The sequence below is a fragment of the Xyrauchen texanus genome, chromosome 16 (assembly GCF_025860055.1).
Source record: "Xyrauchen texanus isolate HMW12.3.18 chromosome 16, RBS_HiC_50CHRs, whole genome shotgun sequence".
Taxonomy (NCBI): Eukaryota; Metazoa; Chordata; class Actinopteri; order Cypriniformes; family Catostomidae; genus Xyrauchen; species Xyrauchen texanus.
Window position 1 is genome coordinate 6,244,304 of NC_068291.1, and position 25,106 is coordinate 6,269,409.

The following is a 25,106-nucleotide window of genomic DNA, read 5'->3' on the forward strand; positions in this document are numbered from 1 at the left end:
CGAGGCAAATACTAGAGTTCATTCAGGATTTTTCTGAGGAGCCGGAAATGGTTCTGGCCACTACAGCGGTTCGGCTCAGCGACGTGGCTGGGAAGTCACAACATCTCGTTTCCTCCATCAGGGAACGGAGATTACATCCGTAACCTAGACGTTCCCCTTCTGTCACTCTCTCCACGTTGTCTCGGAGAAGCAACACTAGGGGTCCAATTTAAATCCACCATGCGCTGAGCCGTGTACGTGTTCTGCTGACACAGGAGTGGTCAGGTATTTCTTACGTGCCAAACGGCGGCTGTGTCAGACTGCACGTACCCTACCCCAATGCCCCAAAAAAGTCGTCGGAATCCTTCTGGTTACCCTAGACAGAGGAACAAGGTGACGCTTGCCAACTTGGGAACGGGCCAAGCCTGGCTGGGCCTCTTTTCTCTCTGTTTCTCGCATAGAGCAATAGAGAGCCGGGGCCCTTACATGCACTGAGGAAAGGGGTCTTACCTAATTTCCTATTCTTTCAGGGCGAAAAGACCCTGCGGAGACCACCTCTACCCAGCTGGGGAGGTAAGGTGGTGAATACATCACATGTGTTTTTAGGCGACACGTGGAATTGGCACGGTGGTAGATCCAGCCTCAGCGAGGGGGGAGTTGCTACACTCGGCGACCGGTGGGCAGCCGAAACTTACCCAAGGAAAATGTGGGTCTGCTCGTAAGGGAATTGTATCACGGAAAATACACACAGGGGGAGTCCGCTTAGGAGTCCTCACCCTGTGGAGCACCTATTCCAGTACAGGGTAGATTTGAGCACCTGCAGTGGATTGGGTCGGCAAGTTCCTCTGCCGAACTGCGGACCCATGAGGGCTAGGGAGGTATCGACCAGGGATTCGAATTGAGTGGAATCTCCTGGGAAAAAAACAAGGGATGAAACTGACTCAACCCTGAGATTGTAGTATCTCGTAAAGGTGTTGGGTGTCGCCCAACCCGCTGCTCTACAAATGTCTGCCAGGGAGGTACTCCTGGCCAGTGCACATGAGGACGCAACACTCCTTGTCGAGTGAGCTCGGACCCGCAAGTGGGGGGGCATGGCCTGAGTGTGATAAGCCAATGAAATGGCATCTACTACCCAGTGGGAAAGTCTCTGTTTGGAGACAGTGTTTCCTTTCCGATGTCCCCCAAAGCATACAAAGAGGTGCTCAGAACGTCTAAAGCTCTGCGTGCGGTCCAGGTAGGTACGCAAAGCACGTACCAGACACCAGGGTCTGCCTCCTCCCGGGGCAGCGCTTGCAGGTTCACTACCTGGTCTCTGAAGGGCGTGGTAGGAACCTTGGGCACGTAGCCCGGTCGCGGTCTTAGGATCACATGAGTGTCTGCCAGACCGAACTCCAGGCAAGTGTCACTAACAGAGAACGCTTGCATGTCCCCGTCCCTCTTGATGGAAGCGAGCGCGATCAGCAGGGCAGTCTTAAGAGAGAGGGCCCTGAGTCCAACTGATTCTAGCGGCTCCCAGGAGGGGAACAGGCTTGGCCGGGAGGGATTTAGCCTCCGGGTGCCTCTTAGGAACCTGATGATTAAGTCGTGCTTACCAAGGGACTTGCCGTCTACTGCGTTGTGGTGAGCCGCGATAGCAGCGACATACACCTTTAGGGTGGGAGGGGACAGCCTCCCCTCCAGCCTCTCTTGCAGGAATAAGAGCACTGACCTAACTGCGCACCTCTGTGGGACTTCAGCCCTGGAAGAACACCAATCTGTGAACAAGCGCCACTTCTGGGCATAGAGCTGCCTGGTAGAAGGGGCTCTGGCTTGGTTGATCGTGTCTACGACGGTAGGTGGTAGACCAGCTAGATCTTCCGTGTCCCATCCAGGGACCAGACGTGAAGTTTCCAGATGGATGTGGATGCCAGAGCGTGCCCTGCCCCTCAGAAAGAAGGTCCTTCCTCAGGGAAATTTGCCAGGGAGGGGCTGTAGCGAGGAGCACGAGGTCCAAGAACCAGGCTCGGTTGGGCCAATATGGAGCCACTAGTGTGACTTGTTCCTCGTCCTCCCTGACCTTGCACAGCACCTGTGCAAGAAGGCTCACTGGGGGAAATGCATACTTGCGTAGCCCCATGGGCCAGCTGTGTTCCAGCGCGTCTGCCCCAAGGGGAGCCTCTGTTCGGCCGTACCAGAGCGGGCAGTGGGAGGTCTCTCGGGAGGCAAGCAGGTCTACCTGAGCTCTGCCGAACCGTTCCCAAATCAGCTGGACTGACTGGGGGTGGAGCTTCCACTCTCCGCTGGGTAAGCGTTGTAGTGACAGTGCGTCCGCTATCACATTGAGCTTGCCGGGACCTGAGTCACTGCTGGCTCCAAAGGAGGAGACAACGGGTGAGTCATGACATGTGGCGGGAGCGTATGCCGCCTTGGCGATTTATGTACGCTAACGCAGTGGTGCTGTCTGACCTGATTAGGATGTGTTTGTCTCGAATTAATGGGATAAACCTCCGCAGGGCAAAGAAAACAGTCACCAACTCTAGGCAATTGATATGCCAGCGCAGTGGGGCCCCTCTCCAAAGGCCTGCGGCTGTCTCATATGCATCAACCCCAGCGGCGTGGTTGCGGCGGAGGATGCTATATGCCCCAGGAGCCTCTGGAAGAGTTTTAGAGGGACCGTTGTGCCTGGCTTGAATTTGGCGAGGCATCTCAGCACCGACTGCGCATGCTCGTTGGTGAGACGTGCGGACATTGAGACTGAGTCTAACTCCATGCCGAGAAAGGAGATGCTCTGAACTGGGGTGAGCTTGCTCTTTTCTCGGTTGACCTGAAGCCCCAAGCGGCTGAGGTGCCTGAGCACCTGGTCTCTGTGAGCGCATAGTAACTCTCAGGAGTGGGCCAGTATGAGCCAGTTGTCGAGGTAATTGAGTATGCGGATGCCGGCTTCTCTGAGCGGGGCAAGAGCTGCCTCTGCGACTTTCGTGAAGACGCGAGGGGACAGAGACATGCCGAAGGGGAGGACTTTGTACTGGAATGCCTGGCCGTGAACTGTAGGAAAGGTCGGTGTTGCGGCAAAATTGAGAGTGGAAGTTCAGGTCTACCGCTACATGCTGGAAGCATGTCTAGATACCCTTGTGCATGAGCATTTTGAACAGGAGTTTGAGCAGCTCTCGGTTGAAAATTTGCAGGTCCAAGATTGGTCGCTACAGCCCCTCCCTGGTCGTAAGTCCATATGACGTCAGGTGGTGTCGCCGAATGGATGGAGCTGGGAGATGGGAGCGTTTCAGAAAGTGTGCATCAGGCTCAGACTGGGCGCGCAGACCCGAAGGTGAAGACGAGTCATCAACATCAGACGCCGCTGTAACGCTCTCCGATGCAGCGGTGATTATTGTCATCCAATCCCGGGTGCTCAAGGGACCGGCAGGCCGGCCGTGAAGCGGGCCGCACTCATCCCGAGCAGATGGGAGCAAGCAAGCTTGCTGGGGAGGCGGGTGGTTCGCGGGGATTTAACCGGCGAACAGGCCCGTCATTTTCCCAAATCGTCTTCATCGCCTGCGGCGCCTGCCTCAATCCCGTGGGAAAGAGGCAAAGCGCGGGGGGCGGCTGAAGTGGCTTTCTCTCATGACAAAAGAAAGCCCCAACTGCAATGCTGCCACAGCTATGTTCTCGCACAGAGAACATAACCTATTGGAGAGAAATTGCCAGCAAGCATACCGGGGAAGCGGGAGGTTTGCGGGGATTTAAAAAATAAAGCCGCGACCGCAATGCTGTTATGGCTATGTTCTCGCACTGAGAATAAAAATGCTGACTGCGTGTAATAGCAACCCAGGTACGCCAGGCAGCTTTTATGACTGTCGGAGGTGGGGAGAAATCAACTGTATCCAGAAACTACACAGAGGCGGAAACACGTCTTTAAAAAGACGCATCCTGAAAAGGACGTTCAACGCCACTGTGTATTGCTCTTTTAGAGAAAATCACCCTTTTAAACAACTCTCTTAGAGTTTGGGTTTCTGCACTTTCGAAGCGCCCAGGGGCAATTGCACTGCCGTGCAAGGAGAAATTGCAGCTGTAATGCGCCATCAATCCAACAGCATGCAGAGCGTCAGAGGAATACTGGAACTGGTGTGATCTCACGCGAACAGCATGCACAACCATCGGCTCCGAAGAAAATTTCTGAATGAACTCTAGTATTTGCCTCGCCTTTATACCCGTATGTCTGGGGGCGGGGTATGCCAATACTGATTAGCCTTTTTTCATAGATCAGAGGTATATTCGGTGCTCAAGAGGTCCGACACAATGTGGAGAGAGCGACAGAAGGGGAACTAATGTTAACATGAACAACTTTTGATTTTAAAAATGAATTACTAACTGTACTGCAGTACATTACTACACTGACATAAACCAAGATTAATAAATGTTTTATTAGTATTGTTCATTGCTAGTTCATGTTAACTAATGTTGTTAACTAATGTTCATAAATGGAAACTTATTGTAAAGTGTTACCAGAAAAACTATAGTATGTCCTAATAAAGGAGAAGATGGTAACTTTACTAGACTGATTACATAGAGAAGAATGGTATAGTTGGCAGTAACTTTTCTGCGGATTGTACAAAACTGAATAACTATGAGATTTCAGAGAATATTGAGACACACTTGGTCTATTTCCCCTAAATTTTGAGAACTGTGAAATTTTCAGCCGTCCCCATCAGTTGTCTCAGGATGGACTTCAAACTGACAATTGTTAAATTTAATGATGCCATAATATCTTATTATAATCAGAAATATTCTATGGCTGGTTCCTATTTAGACTGTTTAAATGAATACCTACGAGCCAAAGAGGATGAGCTCCCCCTGCTGTGTGTTCCCAACCTCCCAAGTTGTCTTATTTGGATTTTTTTGTTGCCAATGTTGTCTGTTTGTAAAAATAAATAAACAGTTTGTCTCATAGGGGTACTAAGTCATTATTTTCTGTAAAGCTACCAGAACATTATGTATTGTGAAAAGTGATACAAATAAATTTAATTTGATTGAATTGAAGTAATACATTGATTTAACATGCCAAAACCTGACAGTAAATTTAAGTTATGTGCATTGTCCCCAATCAGAACTCTTTCACCATTTGATGGATGTATGTAAAATGTTTATATACAGTATATCTCTAAAACGCCTGCTTTTGTAACACTGGACAACGTCCCTCAATGCAATGTTATGCCTTTTGGTATATAAAATGCCCCAACCTTATTCCAGGGGCTTATGATACAAAATCATAGATTAGATGATTTTTAGGATATTAGACAACATGACATTAGTGATATAATAAAAAATGCAGTGAAAAATTGTTAACCAACAATAAACATTGAGCCCTTTACATATTTGGCCCACATATATATTTTTCTTGTTCTTACAATCAGCTCACAAAACAAAAAAAATGACCTTTCATTTGTCACACCTCTACATCTATTTGGGTATGTTGTGTATGTTTAAATAGAAACAGATTACTTATTAATGATTGATTAATCACATTTGGTTTAGATATTCTCCAGATATCGTCTGGAGTGCCAAATCTACATGTAAATAGCTACAAAATGCATCTTCTTTGCACTAAGTGCAAATAGTGTTAGATGCTATTTACACCAAGTGTAAATAGTAGGTAGATGCTATTTGGACCCCAGTACAAATAGTGGCAAATATGATTTGCACCCCTATTTAATCAGTAACATACAGTATAGGGGCATCACTGCAGCAGGCTATTCCCACAGCATGCTATTACCACAGAGTCCCCCAGACACCCTACACCAACATCTACCCCGAATCCTAACCGTAACCTTCCATTACGAAAATGAACCATGGTTTTATTCATTAATCAGAGTTTAACCATGGTATTTTGTAGCAAAATCCTATTTACAACAAAATTAGTCAAGATTACTGCAGTCATGATTAATAATACTACCAGTGTTGATTTTCAAACTGGTTTATTTCTCGAGACTTTCGCAAAAAGAACCAAAGCAGGATTGGCGAGTGTGATAAAAGGCAGACTCGTACTTGGATCACTCACACTCAAAAACATATCCACACAAAATGTACACTGCACTGTTTAACACTGGACGTGTTAAACAAACGTGGTCTTACTTTGTACTTACACCATCCATGTGTGCTAACAGATGAGGAATCCATGAATCCATGTGAATCCATGTAAGTCTCAAAAGATATCAAGAAAGTAAAAGTGCATTTATTACAAATTTTAAAGCAGAAAACAAAAGCAATTCACCTAACTAAAACTTACTTTACAACTAGAATTAACTTTAATGCAATCGGCTCTGCTTTTATGTGTGGATTACATTTTGAATACAAAATTATGTTTATTTGTTCATTTTTATACATCTGATTGATAAAACCCTTCCAAAAATATAGTGACACTTGGTTATTTGACAAAAAGAGTGATAATTCAAGCAATATTCAATGATAAAATGATTTAGAATGAAACATTTTAAGGATTAAAAAAAGAAGAATTAGGGGGATCAATAAATTATTAATATGTGATCATGTAATCCATATAAAGTGACTATTCTGATTACGAATCATTTAAAATGTAACTGAATTAATTATCAGATTTTTTAATCTGACAACATAATATACATTACATGTAATCCATTACTACCCAGCACTGGTTGCAAATATAAACAATAAAAAAATAAAAAATAAAAAAATTTGAAATGGTCAAGCACCATCCACATCTTCGCTGATTACAGGATGCAGACCAGAATCAGTTCCAAGTACAGCAAGAACATTTTCCAATGGAAGTCCCACAAAATCACTTAGTAAGTTAGACCTAATAAACGTATAGACACAACCACAACAACACTTAAATGCACACTGCTAGATTGGGAGCTAAAACAGTATGTGGTAGTGAACTCAGATGCTCGTGCAGTTGACCTGTCATCCGTTCACGCTTACTCAGTCTGATGGCAGGCTGCCATCCTTCCTTTGGAGGAAATGCTACTAGAGACACATCAAGCACTAAGATGAGTCAAATAGACTAGTCAATAATGACATTGTTTGATTAAATAAGCTTTTTTTCATACATTGTACATGTCATTCTAAAGGCAGATCCACCCTTGCCTTTTCAGAATCTTTGTTAACCTTTTGTGTTCAAGACAGTGGAAAGATTTTTTTATTTTTTTTATTTTATTTTTTTTATTTTAGGCTGCACATCTTAACTTTCTCTTAGTAGGAAATGTTTTTGTTTATTAGTTTTTTTTGTTTTTTTTTTGTCTTTTGCTTAGGCTTGAATTACTGTTCCAGTCATGTTATATATTTTATAATGGGGAAAAATGCTTATGTATTGTATCCAATTGGCTTTATCCATATTTTCCATAACACAGAGCAGAATGACAAAGTAGCATTTGGGTCATATATAATTAGCTTTGAAGTCAATGTAGTTGCATAACTAAGGAGTTAATTGTAAAACTATAAATGTATTTTGCTGGATGCCTTGGCTTTGGAAAACTTTGATGTTGTTGTTTTTTTTATCATGCAAATTCATATTTCCTTATAAGAATTGTACATGTTTACTTAACTTTATTTTAGATTGGATATAATTTTTATAAGATTAGAAATAAGGACATTAGTGAGACAATAGAAATGCAATGAAAAATTGAGAACCAATAAATATTATTTACATATTTACCCTACTTATCACATACAAATGTGTTTCTTGAATTTACAATTAGCTCAAAAAACAAATAAATTACCATTTCATCTTACACATATCTGTATCTGTTTAGTTATTTTTATTCATTTTCATGAAACAGATCATTTGTTAATGACTGATTAATAAAAGTTTGGACTTACTTGTTTATCTTCTCCCTCTACAAATCTGAAAATATTTGGTCCTGTATAGTAATACCTTTTCATTGACAGCTCATAAAGGCAAAATAATACTTCAATGCATTAAGAATAGATTTAATTAACCCAAAAACCCAATAATATTAAAATATGAAATAAATGGTGGTATATTCTTTCTTATTTTATTATTAAAGTGTATTTGTAATTATGCACATGAACTATAATCTCTTTCTCTCTTTTATTTAAATTTTTATTTCAGAATTGCTTTGTGTGTGTGTATATATATATATATATATATATATATATATATATATATATATATATATATATATATATGGTGACATGCTAAATTAACTTAATAAAGTGCAGTTGGCAACATATGTGATGTAATGCTTCAGTAAGATGTAATGTCTCCAGCATCTGGTTAAGATACTTAGTGGTGTGCAGATAAGGAAACTTAAGAAAACACTAAACTTTGATTCTGGTGTCTGAGATAAAGTAACTTCCATTCTGTGTACCTGTACAAAGTCCCACTTTGTGTATAACATAAGTACACTTGTGTACAGATCTGTTTACTTAAGAGGACTAATTATTTCGGAATTCCCATAATCGTATATATACATTTTGTTTCTCATGATACATTTGCTCTTAGATTTGCTGATATGTTTGCAATAAACAAATACCTATTGAATAAAATGATAAAGATAATAGTATTCATATGTACCAAGCTTTCTAAAGATTTTGAATCTGGTTTTCAGAAAATATTATGTTGTTTATCCGTCTGTGGCTTCTTGAATATATAGCCTACATGTGATTAAAGGATGTGAATTCAAAGACATTTTCTTTGATCGATTCTTACAGCTTGGAAAAATCAGAAATACATATTGATTCTAAAAAATAAATGTAATGCAGTCAATATGTGAAACTCTCCCAAAAAGCACCATTATGATTATGTTTTATATTATGCGGGCGCTTCAGGTTTACACTTGTGAAAGTATTGCAGTGGTTATATAGTTCACATATTGTCTGTTAATATCCATGCTGTATATCAAACACCTGAACACCCGTTTTGAATTTCCAGAGAAAGTAACGTTCGATAACACAATAGCGACAGTAAGGATGTGATACCCTTGTCCACATTCAAATCTGCTCAGTACAATCGTTGCAGCGATGCTGATGAAATTTTGTTTGAGTGGGCCAATTGCGCCTCTCTGCGGATCAATAAATGAACCACACAAGACTCCTCACAGCATTCAAACGCCACCATTTAAAATCGTGAATCCAATCTTGAACTGCATATGTGAACTTAATTAATACTATCTACAATTTAGGGTGTAATTATTATGTTATTGTGTAATGTCATTGAATTTCCATCCCCATTTGCAGATTGAAATAGATTATTTATTCCCTGGACCAATAGGAAGAGGCGCATTAGAGCTCCTTTCAACGGGCTCTGTCGCCATCTTGTGGTTGGTATTTAGATATAATCAATTTGGTCTAAATAACACGGAAAATGCACTCTTTTTATAGTAAGTCTGAGATGGTGGGTGAATCTAATCTGTATCTTCTATTGGCAATATGATACCAAATTACTTCCTTCAAATGTTAGTCCTACGTATTAAGGCTTTGAGAATCCTCATTTGAAGATGTGGATGATAAGAAATTATTCATGTTGAGGTTAAAATGGTAACCGTTATCTAGATTCATGGGCATACACGTGCACAGTTTCTAAAATATTCTGTTTGGAGGCGTGAAATGGTTATTATCCACGAATTAACTTTAGCATACATCCGGATTTGTTTTTATGAGCATTTGTGGCACTGGTTTAAATATTTTCGCACCGTAACCGAGACAAATTCCAGACAACTGCACTTCAATGTTTACATTTTTACACAGATTTAGTGAGTTATTGCCAAGTTATGGCCGATGTCAAGGCTTCTGAAGAAAAGTTCATTTCGATTGCTTTCATGTTTCAGTATTTTCATAATTTTTTTTATATTTAAATAATTTCTTTATACTCTGAATGAATACTCAACACAATTTCGTATAAGGACTCAGACCGTCAAATATAATAATAATAATGATAATAATAATAATAATAATAATAATCATAATCATAATAACAGATACTTTATACTGTAAACTGTTTGGATAGATAGATAGATGGACGGATGGATGGATGGATGGATGATATCGCATTAGCATTCTCAAATCTGTCTTCGTTTGGATCAGCCTTTCCGACAGGAAATAAGAGTGAATATATTAAGTAGTTCTGCAGTTCTAACGCCACGGACTTTGCAGAACAGACAATAATCCTTCCCTTTCAACGCCCAGAAAACGGGGAGTGTGTGAGAGGGTTAAACGAATGAGAGAACTGTTGTTAGTATTGCTATATCAAGTAAGAAGGACTCCCTGTTATCTGTGAATGGGTTTGCCTTCTTTTCCAGAATAGATATTGCACGAATTTTTAATTCGTTTTTCTTTGAGAGACAACAATGCTGCGTTTGAAAGCGGGACACAATTTGGGTTTTGTGAGGGATTCCTTTCTCCTCTCGCGGGCCCAGCTGTCCATATGGAATTGAACGTCTACAACAAGCACTACAATGGCACCAACTGACAGGCGCCACACAAAAAAAACCCAAGGATATATCTCCCTGACTCAGGGATGCACTGGTCCAGATAAAGGAACTGAATAGCACCAAGAAACTCTGTCTCTCTCTCCCCCATCTTTTTCCACCCAGAAATACACTCCTCCTGTTAATATGTACGCCTCTAACATTCACAACCACCGACCCTAAGCTTTTGTTGGGGTTTTGTGTCATGTACTGTATGTATATTGTGCAACTATAGACTGCTCGAAAGTACTTCGTTGCATTGTTAACCATCAGTTCAGCGCAATTTCTTTGAGGGCAGTGTAGACAATCACAGACAAAAAGTTAATCGAAAACAGAAACAGAGAGGTATAAGAGAAAATTTGTTTTCTTTTGCACCTATACAAAATAGTGTCACTCATAATATATGCCTTTCTATGGGAGGACGTAGTGAAGACTAATTTTGTAGTACAATTAAATTAATCCTTACAATCGGCAACAGGTGCAAATACGAATTTGTAATTTTTCACACCACCTTCTGCCAGTTGTGCAACAGATATCAAAATATAAATGATTCATTCAAACCCATAATTTAAGAAAACAAAAATATAGTGAATTTTAACCTAAAATCAAAATAAATGTTACCTAAATCAAAATCCTTCCGAAAACAATTTATTGAATAAACCGACTGTAAAAAAGGGGAAAAACAAAATTAATTCTGTAAACAATAGGCACAGTGTGTCAGTTCAGACATTTGTTTTAGGAAAATGAGGGTTGACCTGAAATCTGCTATTGAAATAGTAAAATAAATAAATCAGATTAAGCAGGGAACCATTGTAGCCTATTTATCAAAGTTACTAATAATACGACAATCCACAGAGGGAAGGGAATAAAAAAGAGAGCCGCTGTCGATTTGTCTGTTTGACAACATGTAAACAACATCCCAACGAAAAAATGAATGGAGTAGTTTCGATATTTTTCCTAATTGACATCAATGTGCAAAAATAGTTCTGACCCGCATACGGCCGCAGTGTAGACTATTAGCTATTAAGCGAATAACTGTTACATTGTGGCAACACGCGTGTCAACATCGTGTTTCCATGGAATGCAATTATACGATATTACGGTAACATAATTTTGTCACGTGTTTTTTCTCTCTTAAATGTGCCATTTTAACACCCGAAATGTCAGCCGTGGAGCCTGAAAAGGAGTGAGCGCTTGAATGAAAAGCTGCTAAGCTGAAGAAGCCCTCTTACATTAATTGAGTGGATGTTTACCCCCATTTCACAAGTGACTTTAGCCTTCTTATTGCTGAAGTGTTCGTACAGATACATTTCTGAAAACCGAAGCACTTCAAGTGTTGCTGAAGAAGTACAGGGACAGCGAAAAACTACCAAGCAAACTTTTGGGCAATTATACCATTTTGATAAATTAATGTAAATATAGGCCTACACTATTTGTATTTATTCGTTCTGCTGTGTTTAATATAATGCATGTCTACTCTTGAGAAATGGCTAAAAACTATTAGAATTGAGCAAATCCGTAATCATTGAAGCCAAACGCAAAACAAATCAAAATTTCTGAAACACATCATTTTATTACAAGTCTTAATAAAAAGAATTGGAGAATTCCCTAATCATCGCGCGTTGTTACTGAAATTAGCTACGTTGAAAATTAAATATCGGATGAATTAAGGATATAGCTTACTGCCAACGGCCAAAAATAATATTGCAAACAGTTATCACAAAATATTTACATAGATAACAAACAAATGAATTAAGCTAAAGGTTGCCAGTATTTATTCATGGCCATAAATATATTCGGTCCATTGTAAAAGAAAGAAATAAAATTTTCTATAATCATAAAGTGGTTTTGCACGTGCTTATAACATGAAGGACAAAAGAAAACATTTCTACAACACACACATACTTTACAAAATTTCACAAGAGCTTTAACATTCTTAAATTTGGGGAGAGGCTTGACCCGGTTTTCTTAACGAAAACATGTAAACATGGCGCACACGTCAATCCCCAAAATAAACTGATAAGAATGGGTCAAGCTGCAAAAATAAAAAGTCTTGTATTTTTGTTTGGAAAGCCCCCTATATCGCGGTCTTTAAAATGCAGCCCTGCATTTCCAAGTCAGTATTTGTTCACCAAGTCCACTGTTGCGTTTGCACCAAATGGTGTGCTGCGGGGAACTGTGGTGTGGTAGCGGCGCTGTAATGCGCGTTATATTGCATGTGCTGGAGAGACTGGGCGCTATACGCAGAGAACGGAATTCCAGCCTGAAAAGTGGCGGCCAAGTCCTGAGCTTTTAGCGTATGGCAGGGTTTACCATCTCTGACTAACACAGGCACGGCCACCCGCCTAGGAGAAGGGAGATGGGTCACTTCCATACCTTTCTCCGCCCGGGCCCTCTTCATTTTGTACCGGTGGTTCTGGAACCAGATTTTCACTTGAGTTGGGGTTAGACGGATCAAACTAGCGAGATGCTCTCTCTCCGGCGCCGACAGATATCTCTGTTGCCGAAACCGGCGCTCGAGTTCGTAAGTTTGCGCCTTGGAAAAGAGCACCCTCCTTTTGCGCTTCTTACCAGAGTCGCTGCCATTGCTTGAAGTTTCCTTGTCGTTGTCCGGCGATTCGTCTGCTGAAGGTTCCGGAGATTTTGCAGACGAGTCTTGAGAGTTTGTGGATAGTCCGTGTACTGGTAAAAAAAAAAAAAAAAAAAAAGTACATTTTTATAATACGGCTAATAAAAATAAATTGTAAATAGCAAGCCATGTTGGTTGTTGGTCACACTTCATCGTACTCAAATGAAACAAATATTCATCCAAGACCAATAAGTTTTATAGTCAGATGGATTAATAAATACACACAAAAATAAGGCACTTAAGCAGTATGTTATAGTTTACTCTTTTGAGATTAAAACATGTCCATATTATCATCGGCTTTATGATCCAAACAAAATATGCTTTAGCCGAATCAACAGTTATTGATTGAAATGGAATTTCCAAGCTAGAACTAAGTCAATAAAAACTTCCATTAAATATCTAGAGAAATCATTTTTTTTTTTTTGTAAACTAACATTTTTAAATTAATATAAAGACAATTATGAACAATATTCAGATTCAGAATAAAATATGTAACGCGTAATGACAAGCACAACAGTGAAAATATAGCACAGAATATACTGTGAAAAACATTGAGAAGTCGCAATTTAGCAGAATAGCAGATGCAAATATTTCTGAACAAATATTTATCATAGACGATTAGTATAACAAGTTGTGTGAATTCTTGTGGAGTGGGTTACTTACACGAGTATTGGATGCTGTCCGTAGTTGCGAGCCATCTGGTATAAGGATTCTCGCTATTATCATAAAATGGATTCTTTAAAGACAGGTTTTGAACGTTCTCTATAGGACTTTGCACTAACACTCCAGGCGTTTTGGTCGACTCAGAACCCTCCGTATCTTCCTCATTCCCGGTGATAGATCCTTCTTCATCGTTAGTGTCAGGGAGGTCCAAAATGTCTTTCACTGAAAAGCCCGTCTTTGTGTTGGTCAACGACATGTTCTGGGGCATTTGATACAGAAAAGTTGCTGCACCAGTTTGGAAATCCTCTGTTTTAAGACACAAAACACAGATGAGATTGGTTGAATATAGGATCAGTGCCGTTTTAGCGCGAAGTAATCTGAAGTCGATGCATGAGTCTCGGTCGGTAACGTTTGCCTCGGAAAAATAGCGGATAAATCAGTTCTGTAAGTCCAGGAAGAATGCCAAAGTGAATGAAGTGCTATATCTAGTTCACAGATATTGCGCTACTGTTGGGTGTTAGGGGGGAAATAAGCCATTACCAGGCTGATCAGTCCATATAAGGTTGGTCTCAACACATGAACCTGCAGTGAAAAAGCATTAAAAACGAAAAAGGTTGGCCACGTGTGGGCGGGTCTTGGGAGTCAAGTGGATGAAGACAGTGTTTGCCGATGTGAAATTGTGGGTTTTGGGGAGATCCTAGCCTATACCATTGGTGCTTCAGAACATGATGAGTGGTATAACGTGTCAATTAATTACAAAGATGGGGAGGGCCTTTTTACACACTATTTACATACAAAGAACCTGTATACACATCATAGGCCTTCTTGAACTGGACAAAGCCTATGAATAAAGTATTCGTCTCATAAGTTATAACGGTAAGTAAACAGACAAATTATTCATCGATAGTGCTATTTGGATCTCTCATTGTCCGATGTTGTAAACAAATGTTTATATATATATATATATATATATATATATATATATATATATATATATATATATATATATATATATATATATATATATATATATAAAACAACTATACGTCTCTAGTGGCAATAGACACATTTATGTAGGTCAATATTTTGGTTCGACATTAAGGAGAAGGGTGGCTATAGCTGGATGTTATTAAGACAACAAAAAGTTCATTTTAATTTTGTTGTGGAAAATGATGATGATTATTAACTTGTTATTATTGTTCAACCATTGTGATTATGGCTTCTTATTAATTTATTTTTTCTCATTTACAATGCAAGTACCCCCATCCCCGTTTTAATCTAATGATCATTTCATTTTATTAGCCTACTTTTTTCGTTCCGTTGCATGCAGCAAAAAAAGCGAAGTATTATTGTTGCGTATTTTCCATCTCGGTTTCCAACCCTGTGTCCTATTTTTTATTTTTGCCTCTGTCTCTCCTATCTAGAAGGCTATGTAATGTGGCTGACAATGTTGCACGTTTCTAGCCAGTCCTCTGCTCATCCTGGGTGGTCGGACCCGGGCAAACACAAATACAAACCGATTGCTAAGCTGCAGACAATGGGAGAAATGTAGACAAATGTCCGGCTCCTGTTGGAAGCCTTTATCCAGCCGTAGTTTTTGCATTTATTTAAGGGCCAAAATAATAGATGATTGACGCCCCTGTACAATACGTTTTAACTGTTTGGAATAAATCTGAGGTTGTTCCTAGTTGTCATGGCATTCTTTCTGTCTCTCTCTCTCTCTCTCGCTCTCTCTCTCTCTCTCTCTCTCTCTCTCTCTCTACACACACACACACACACACACACACACACACACACACACACACACACACACACACACACACACACACACACACACACACACACACACACACAACTATAGGCTATGCAAACATTCACACCGTAGGAACACACCCTACACAATCATATGAAAATTGGTGATAAATTGGGTACACATAGGATACAATATTGCTATGTTACGTTTGAATTATTTTTATTTTATTGTGTTGATTATGATTATCATAACTCCACGATCCCTGTATTTAATATTAGTGTAGCAATAGATGTAGTTCAGTGAAACAATATGACTTGGAGTTATAATATCAGGGATCCTCCAAAGGTGGCATTTTCATCCTATATTTATAATTTGTAATTGGAATTATAATCAGCTACCTGATAGGTAAATGCTTCACCATAGTTTTCCTTAGAATTAATCATGCAACGACAGAAAAAAAAAATCGGACAATGGGAGCATTGAACTGGACGGTCCGGGAGCAAAGTCGAACAGTGGGCGCATTTCGCAAGGTCATTCCCTCAGCCTTCCCATGCCTCAAAGACAGGTTACTAAACACATTATTGTAACCATGAAACGATAAATCACGATAACCTTGCAAATCCACTTTCAACACAATATATAAACATTGTTACTGTTACGCTCTTTTATCGGCATTGATGCAATTACGAGTTAAGCTATACTTCCACCAAGCATATTTTATTCTGGTTAAATAATTCCTATCTATTCTTGATATTTATTTCCATGTTACCACACCAGCAGAACACACACACACAACGATATCGATGAGAGAGCTCGTGGACGTCTTTGGCTATTGATTTGGGGATGTGTTTAAACAAGTGAACCGAGGAGTTCGGCAAGAAGTAAACGTGCACAAGCTGAGTGGCTGTACTTCACATCAAGAGCTATATCCGTCTGTTTACCTGTTTACTTTTGCAGGTAGCTCAAACAGACCGCTCGTCTTTACGCTGAAAACGAGAGCGACACTTTCTTACCGCACAGATTTAGTTCACTTATAGCCACTATTAAACTAGAGTAAATCCCCATACAATAATACAACAACAATAATAATAATTATTATTATTATTAATAATAATACTATAATTATTGTTATAAAATGTAAGAAATATTGTGGAATTTCAGTTAATATATTTTTAAATTTCAAGACTAAATAATACACAGGAAAAAAAAAATAGAAAATGAAGTTAAGGAACAGTAATTTGCAATACTTGTATTTAATTAAAATACGGTTTAGTTATGTTATCGTGACCTAAAGGACAACCAATTCATTCAAACTGGACATTATTAGGAACACAAACATGTGTGTTTAAGATATATAGCCTACAGGCTATGTGCTGTTAGAATAAAAAATCCCACACAAGAGTTTGGTAAAAATCTTGCTTGTTTAAAGACATTGAATAAAGATATTCGGTTTTTTGACTTATGGAGGAAACAATTATGATGTTCACTAAATAATGTAAATGTCATTTATGTAGGCTGTCATACTTCAAATTTACCAAGACATTTTTCATAATACGAAAATGAGATATTGAAGACTAAAATAGTAATTCATTAAATCCCTTTAACAAAAATGTTGGAATTCGTCAATATATGTCAGCTTTTGTTAATAATTGGAAAAAATGAAAGACCTTTAAACGCCTGATTAAAAAGAAACCCCTCCAGCTGAATGCGGCCCGAAGGCCATGGAATATGTATAATAACGTTGATCATTTCTTGCTTTAATCGACGAATTTCAGCGTGTTCCGATGCCATGGGCGAGCAGTTAAGCTTTGATAAATGTAACCCTGTTTCCCTGTAGGCGCTCATGACAAATGTATAATCTGACAAGAGCGATTTTCCGACTCTCCCCTGTGATTAAAAGGCAGCAAGAGCAAAATGTTGGTATAAACATAAGTCTGATGGTTTGTGTGACTAAGCTACTGCCCCAGGAAAAATGCCCTGCAGCACAGATAGTCTTGAAGCTGGTCTGATTCCCTTTACTGCTGTGCAAACGCAACGCCTTTATTCGTTTCAGAGCCGCTAATGATTAAACATGTCACAACGAGATTAACACGGTGCCCATGGCTAAGGGACATCCCTTCATTTGTTTAACCACCAGTTTATTTGTAACGGCGAATTTCATGGCGCATAGTGCTAAATTCGCAATCCTGGCACCTTTATCAGCGTTCCAAAAACAAATTGGTTTAAGGATTATCATTTTAATATCGTCTTTTCTCGCTATCTTAATGTCCACTGGGACTTTTCCCTCTATATTTGCTACCAGTTTTAAATTAATTATGGATTAATTGAAAAAACTGTCCCTACTTTATGCACATTATAGAGTTAGAAATACTGTATATTTCAGAACTTGGTTTCATTCTGGTGTTTTCCACAGAAGGTAATGGTAAAGATGTGCACCGATTAAACAGTATTTTTTATCATTGGGCGAACTCTACCGGTACAAATGCGCATTGACTGAAAAAGAAGAATCCGACTTCTGCGATACAAAGCCTCTTTTTTGGCAGTAAAGCAGTAAACACAAACGTATGAGCGTATTTACCATGCGCAATTTTTTCAGTTTTATTTGATCACCTTAACTAATATAAAAATACAGTTATGTAATAAAAGTTAGGAAACAGAAGAAAGCAAACAACATATTAAAAACATTTAGCAAATAGCAACAATAATAATAGTCTTTCCCTACGAAGGTAACTTGATTTAGTGTTGCGAGACTGCATCTGTCACATATATTATTAGGCCATGCCATACAGGCCACAACATTTATTAATTCTCAAATCAAAAGATTGCTGTTCCATAATAAAATGAGGTGTTTATGAAATAATCTTCGAATAAGACATGAATAGTTCTAATGCAATATCCCTCTAATGACGTAAGTTCCATCGTGATGCCTTAGCATTGCGAGGGAAGGATCGCATGACAAAACTTTACGAGCAAGTTACCTTCAGGTTTGGTTTAAATAGCGCTCACGTAAGTACGTGCACCTGCACAAGCGAACACATGCGCCCAAGAGTTTAATCTTTGCACAACCAACCTACCTACCGCACTGTACCTTGAGAGGTCGAGTGATAGTAATAAATGCTCACCTGGCGGCTGACGGCAGGGTTAGGTGGTGCAGCTTGCGTTAAAACACCGCACAGTTAATGAAATATCTCCAAATGAAAGCCAGGAGTGCACGCACCGATAAGCCTGATTATATACCCGGGGAGCAAGCACTCTTCTTCTGATATTGTCCAAGTACGTTTGCATAGCTGGCGAAGTGGCTCTGCCTTAGCAGTGCTACTAACATTGCGTGATGTTTGTTTTCCCCCTGCAATGACGTAAGACAAAATATTGGCCATATGCTCATCGGCAATAAATTGGTCATGAGAGCAAACATGGTTGCCTCCTAAGAGCACTTTTAGCTGATCTGTCTTTCGACCAAAGTGCCATTCTTCTGCCTTCTGTGTCGTTTTGATATACTTAAGCTGTGAATTGTTCAAAGCTGTTTATTATATCAAATAGCCCACAAATAAAGTCTATTCACATGGCTTTTGTAAACCTGCAACCAATGCCTCTTCCAGAAGCCTCTGTAATAAATCGCTTGGTTGCCGTGAGGTTGCACGGCCAAAAGACCAGATGTGGCATGCTTTGTGTGAGAAAGCCCCGTTTACACAAGATACCTTGATGCAATTGTTGATACCCAAGGTTAGAGGAGGTCTACACAACAGCCAATGATTTTAACCAGGTGTGAAGATTCAGGTGAAACTCGAAAAATTAGAATATCATGCAGAAGTTCATTAATTTCAGTAATTCAACTTAAAAGGTGAATTACTTAAAACTAATATATTATATAGATTCATTACAAGCAAAGTAAGATATTTCAAGCCTTTATTTGATATAATTTTTATGATTATGGCTTACAGCTTATGAAAACCCCAAATTCAGAATCTCAGAAAATTAGAATATTACATGAAATCAATAAAAAAAAAAGGATTTTAAATACAGAAATGTTGGCCCTCTAGAAAGTATAATCATGCATATGTACTCAGTACTTGGTTTGGGCCCCTTTTGCATTAATTACTGCCTCAATGCAGCGTGGCATGGATGCTATCAGCCTGTGGCACTGCTGAGGTGTTATGGAAGACCAAGATGCTTCAATAGCGGCCTTCAGCTCTTCTGCATTGTTTGGTCTCATGTCTCTCATCTTTCTCTTGGCAATGCCCCATAGATTCTCTATGGGGTTCAGGTCAGGCGAGTTTGCTGGCCAATCAAGCACTGTAATACCATGGTCATTGAACCAGGTTTTGGTACTTTGGCAGTGTGGGCAGGTGCCAAGTCCTGCTGGAAAATGAAGTCAGCATCTCCATAAAGCTTGTCTGCTGAAGGAAGCTTGAAGTGCTCTAAAATGTCCCGGTAGACGGCTGCGTTGACTTTGGACTTAATAAAGCACAGTGGACCAACACCAGCCGATGACATGGCTCCCCAAACCAACACAGACTGTGGAAACTTCACACTGGACTTCAAGCATCTTGGATTGTGTGCCTCTCCATTCTTCCTCCAGACTCTGGGACCTTGGTTTCCAAATGAGATGCAAAATTTGCTCTCATCAGAAAAGAGGACTTTGGACCACTGAGCAACAGACCAGTTCTTTTTTTTTTTTAGCCCAGGTAAGATGTTTGACATTTGAAGCCCATGTCCAGGACCCGTCTGTGTGTGATGGCTCTTGATGCAGTAACTCCAGCCTCAGTCCACTCCTTGTGAAGCTCCCCCACACATTTGAATGGCCTTTTCCTGACAATCCTCTCCAGGCTACGGTCATCCCTGCTGCTTGTGCACCTTTTTCTTCCACACTTTTCCCTTCCACTTAACTTTCTATTAATGTGCTTTGATACAGCACTTTGAGAACATCCAACTTCTTTTGCAATTACCTTTTGAGGCTTTCCCTCCTTGTGGAGGGTGTCAATGATGGTTTTCTGCACAACTGTTAGGTCAGCAGTCTTCCCCATGATTGTGAATTCAACTGAACCAGACTGAGAGACCATTTAAAGGCTCAGGAACCCTTTGCAGGTGTTTAGCTGATTAGAGTGTGACACTTTGAGCCTACAATACTGAACCTTTTCACAATATTCTAATTTTCTGAGATTCTGAATTTGGGGTTTTCATAAGCTGTAAGCCATAATCATCAAAATTATATCAAATAAAGGCTTGAAATATCTTACTTTGCTTGTAATGAGTCTATATAATATATTAGTTTCACCTTTTAAGTTGAATTACTGAAATTACTGAACTTTTGCACGATATTCTAATTTTTCGAGTTTCACCTGTATAGTGTTAATTTCAATCAATTTGCTCTCAACGCAAATATTGTGATAATGCAATGTGTTTTGATGGAATATATTTTGAATTAGGATAATTCATAAATAAGTATACAACGGGGCTAAAGGCACAGGAATAATTTTTTTCTATCTTTTTTTTTTCTTGTTACAATGTGTATCGAGATTGTTAATTTCTGGGGAAATAAATAATAACAGAAGGTTGTTTTGATTAAAATTCATAAAAATATAAAATAAAAGCCCACACTTGGGTAAAAGTTCCCCAGAAGAGTAATAGTTATATCATTAAAATATAGGGACAATATAATACAGGGCAACATTTTTCAACTTACCCGAGTGCATTTGAAATAGCAACATGCTTTTTGAGTAACAAAATAAAATCATGCTTTTTCAAAATAACCACTTCAGGAAAGTGTTAACCATTTTCTGTTACTTTAAATTACATTTTGTACTTTATAACATCAGTATTCTATAAACAAATTAATCTTGATTGTGATTGGATCAGTCAAGGTGAGTCCATTTGTATTTTCATAACAAATCTATTCACCCACTTAAGAAAGCAATGTGTTTTATGGGGTCCTTTAGCCCTGAGGGGCTTTTTACCCCCAAATACTATTCTTTCACTTAATAATATATATATATACACACACACACGCACACACACACCAGTGGCCAAAAGTTTGGAATAATGTACAGATTTTGCTTTTATGGAAAGAAATTGGTACTTTGTTGCATTCAACTGACCACAATGTATAGTCAGGACATTAATAACATGAAAAAATACTTTTACAATTCAATTTTTTTTTTCAGAACTTCTTAAACTACTTTAAATTGTTTTCATAAAAAAATCTTCCACATGCAGCAATGACAGCTTTGCAGATCCTTGGAATTCTATCTGTCAATTTGTCCTTATACTCAGGTGAAATTTCACCACACACTTCCTGTAACACTTGCCATAGATGTGGCTGTCTTGTCGGGCACTTCTCATGCACCTTACAGTCTAGCTGATCCCACAAAAGCTCAATGGGTCTAAGATCCATAAAACTCTTTTCCAATTATCTGTTGTCAAATGTCTGTTTCCTTGCCCACTCTAACATTTCTTTTTGTTTTTGTTTCAAAAGTGGCTGTTTCTTTGCTGTTCTTCCCATAAGGCCTGCACCCCTGAGTCTTCTCTTTACTGTTGTATATTAAACTGGTGTTTAGCTGGTAGAATGCAATGAAGCTGTCAGCTGAGGACATGTGAAGCATCTATTTCTCAAACTAGAGACTCTGTTGTACTTATCCTCTAGTTTAGTTGTACATCTGGCCTTTTTTGTCATTTTTGACATAATATTGACCTTAAGACATGCCAGTCTATTGCATAATGTGGCAACTCAAAAACAAACACAAAGACAATGTTAAGCTTCATTTCCCAAACCAAATAGCACTCAACTGTGTTTGATATAATGACAAGTGATTTTCTAGGACCAATTTAGCAATTTAGCATGATTACTCAAGGATAAGGTGTTGGCTGCTGGAAATAGGGCCTGTCAAGATTTGATCAAAAATTACTTTTTTCAATTAGCAATGGTGCTATTTTTTACATCAGTAATGTCGAGACTATACATTGTGATCAGTGGAATGCCCCTTTGATGAATTATAGTACCAATTTCCTTCTAAAACTGTGAAAACAGTACATTATTCCAAACTTTTGGCTGCAAGTATATATAAGAAATGGATACTTTTATTCACCAAAGTTGCATTCAAATGATCACAATGTATAATCAGGACATTAATAATGTGAACAATTACTATTATAATTTGAAAAACTATTTCCAAACTTTTTAAACTACTTCAAAGAGTTCTCATCAAAAAATCATCCATGTGCAGCAATGACAGCTTTGCAGATATATATATATATATATATATATATATATATATATATATATATATATATATATATATATATATATAAAATTTAATCTCCTTAAACAAAACTGAAAAAGTTAGTATTTTGTCTAGAATAAAATGGATAATTTCAGGGATTCGCATTAGCTACAAAAATTTTGAAATATTTTGCAGTGTATAGTGACAGACAGTTATGGAAAGTATTGTGGTAGTTTTTGTTGCTGTTTAGTGTTTTGGGATGAAATTAAATCAAAAGTGCCTTTTACACTACCCTACTATACTTATAAAAGTCTTAAAATTGTGCTGGTACTATAAGGTATTATAGATTCTCTCAGACCATGCTTGTCTAGGAGCAAATGCTAAGCTAAATGATTTATCCATCCATTGTTGAAACTAAATATATTAATTTATACTACATTTCCAAAGATTCACAATTATATTATTATCTAAATAGTATAGCAGCAACAAGTTTTTAACTGTATTTTTTATTTGGCTGCAATAAAGCAATATATTTAAATACTGTTTTATTCATACCACACTGGCTATCCTTGAGAAAAGTTGAATGATCACAGAGACAGACACTAATACACTTTGAGGAATGGCCCATTCTGCCTTTATCAGTCTTAATTATAAATTAGAACTGTATTTTCAATTATCAATTACAATAATTATCTATGCCTAGATAATTAGTTACATAAAGTTTAATGTTTTGTTTTTTTACTGTTTCTTTCTGTAATGTTTCGGGAGAGAAGGCTAATTGTGAAGCATCTTCTAAAACTAATCTCTCTGTTCTTACAGACTTCTGAAATGGAGTCTTACAGATATTATTGTGGGTAGCTTGGAATCCTTGGATAGTAATGATGTTTATAAATATGGAGGGAGAAACCATCAATCAATGAAGGAATACATTATCTGAGGTTTTTGTTGGACACCACTTTAAAGGTAAAAGACTGAGATTAGCTTGATATTATCTATTCTCTTGAGAGCAATGCAACGAGGTATCAAATACACATCCATAAATTGGCCTCATCACAGCATTCAGATTCCATATTAATCTAAAGTATCTGGTTAGACATGCAATGTATTCATGAAGCTCCTTACTGATACAAAAATCCTTTCCACTCATCCTGTTGTGAATCTTTGTGCGGTGGAAGCTCTATAATGATTACGCAGAGGGCTCCCTCAAAGACCATCAGAACAAGAATGGAGATGATAGACCCTTGTGGTCAAGCTATTAAAACATATCCATTGCCAAAGCCTGATGACTGAAACACTTCAAATGTGCTGGACGAGCATATAAAGACACCAATGGCATGCCATTCTTGTATCTATCAGTTCAAGTTTTGATACATCAGCCACTCGAGAAGGGTCGCTCATACAGAGAGAATGCTTCTCCAAACACAAATGCAACTAAGAGCTTCATTCGTTCTCAGCCAAGGGTGCACTTTTGGGGAAAATATTTAATTAACACCAGGGCATCCTTGTGCATTTTTACTATAAGCAAAGATCCTCTTACTGGGAGTTGTCCACTCCTTACTTTTGGCTGGTTGTAATGGCCAGTGCTCTCAACTAAAAAAGTGCCGTTTTATTCTCTTCTCTAAAACACATTTGAAACCATCCTGTTAATAGCTCCTCAAGATTCCAGGTGACATGAATAGGGATTCTGTGGTTCAGAGAGTCATGTGAGTAATCATTCAAATAAAATAGGTGCCAAACAAAAGTGCCTGATTTAAGTGAATGTCTGACACTCTTGGGTTTAGAGTAAATTTGCTACATGAGATGTGCATGAAAACCACACATAAAAGATTAAGCTCCAGAAAGAGGAGGTGTGATCTAGAGAATATTTTTTTAAATAACGCTTACCAATAGTCACTCCTAATGATGTCAGAGACTTGCAGAGAGTCAGAGAAGGCTCAGTACCCAAATGCAGAGTAAAAACAAAGGGGAATTTATTTAACCAAAAAATAGCAAAAACAAACAAACTACCCCGTAAGGGAAAAACACAAAGTCCAGGGCAGAACTGAAGAAGTAGGACTGGGGCGGACATAACTGAGAACCAGAATCGACTGGGACCGACAGAAACAGGGGTAACAAACCAGACTGACATGAGACACAAAATAAGACAAACTGGCACTGAACATCACATACGAGGAGACTAAAATAGGAAGAAAAATCAAACAGGTCAACAGACAGGGCAGGTGTGACATATTAAATAATAATAGGCAAACAAGCAGGCGGGACTGAGAGACACATGGCAATACAGGAACAAATGAAAGCCACGTGCTCTCATAAGACACAAACACCTGAATTCCATGAGCGCACATCGCCAAGACAACAAGGCAAAATACACTCATGCCATCTGACAGACAAAACGAGAGAATATGTAGCAATGCCAAACAAAGCGATGC

At 38.8% G+C, this 25,106-nt stretch overlaps 1 protein-coding gene across 1 annotated transcript; it reads right to left on the reverse strand.

The window, feature by feature from the left end:
- Positions 1 to 12,110: 12,110 nt before the first annotated feature.
- LOC127657320 (homeobox protein Nkx-2.2a) lies at positions 12,111 to 18,724 on the reverse strand. The gene is made up of 3 exons (XM_052146054.1): positions 18,583 to 18,724; positions 13,708 to 14,013; positions 12,111 to 13,097 (listed from the first exon to the last, which is right to left on the reverse strand). Exons 2-3 carry the CDS (start codon positions 13,973 to 13,975, stop codon positions 12,544 to 12,546), a joined length of 822 nt encoding a protein of 273 aa, XP_052002014.1. The 5' UTR covers positions 13,976 to 14,013; positions 18,583 to 18,724; the 3' UTR covers positions 12,111 to 12,543.
- Positions 18,725 to 25,106: the final 6,382 nt, after the last annotated feature.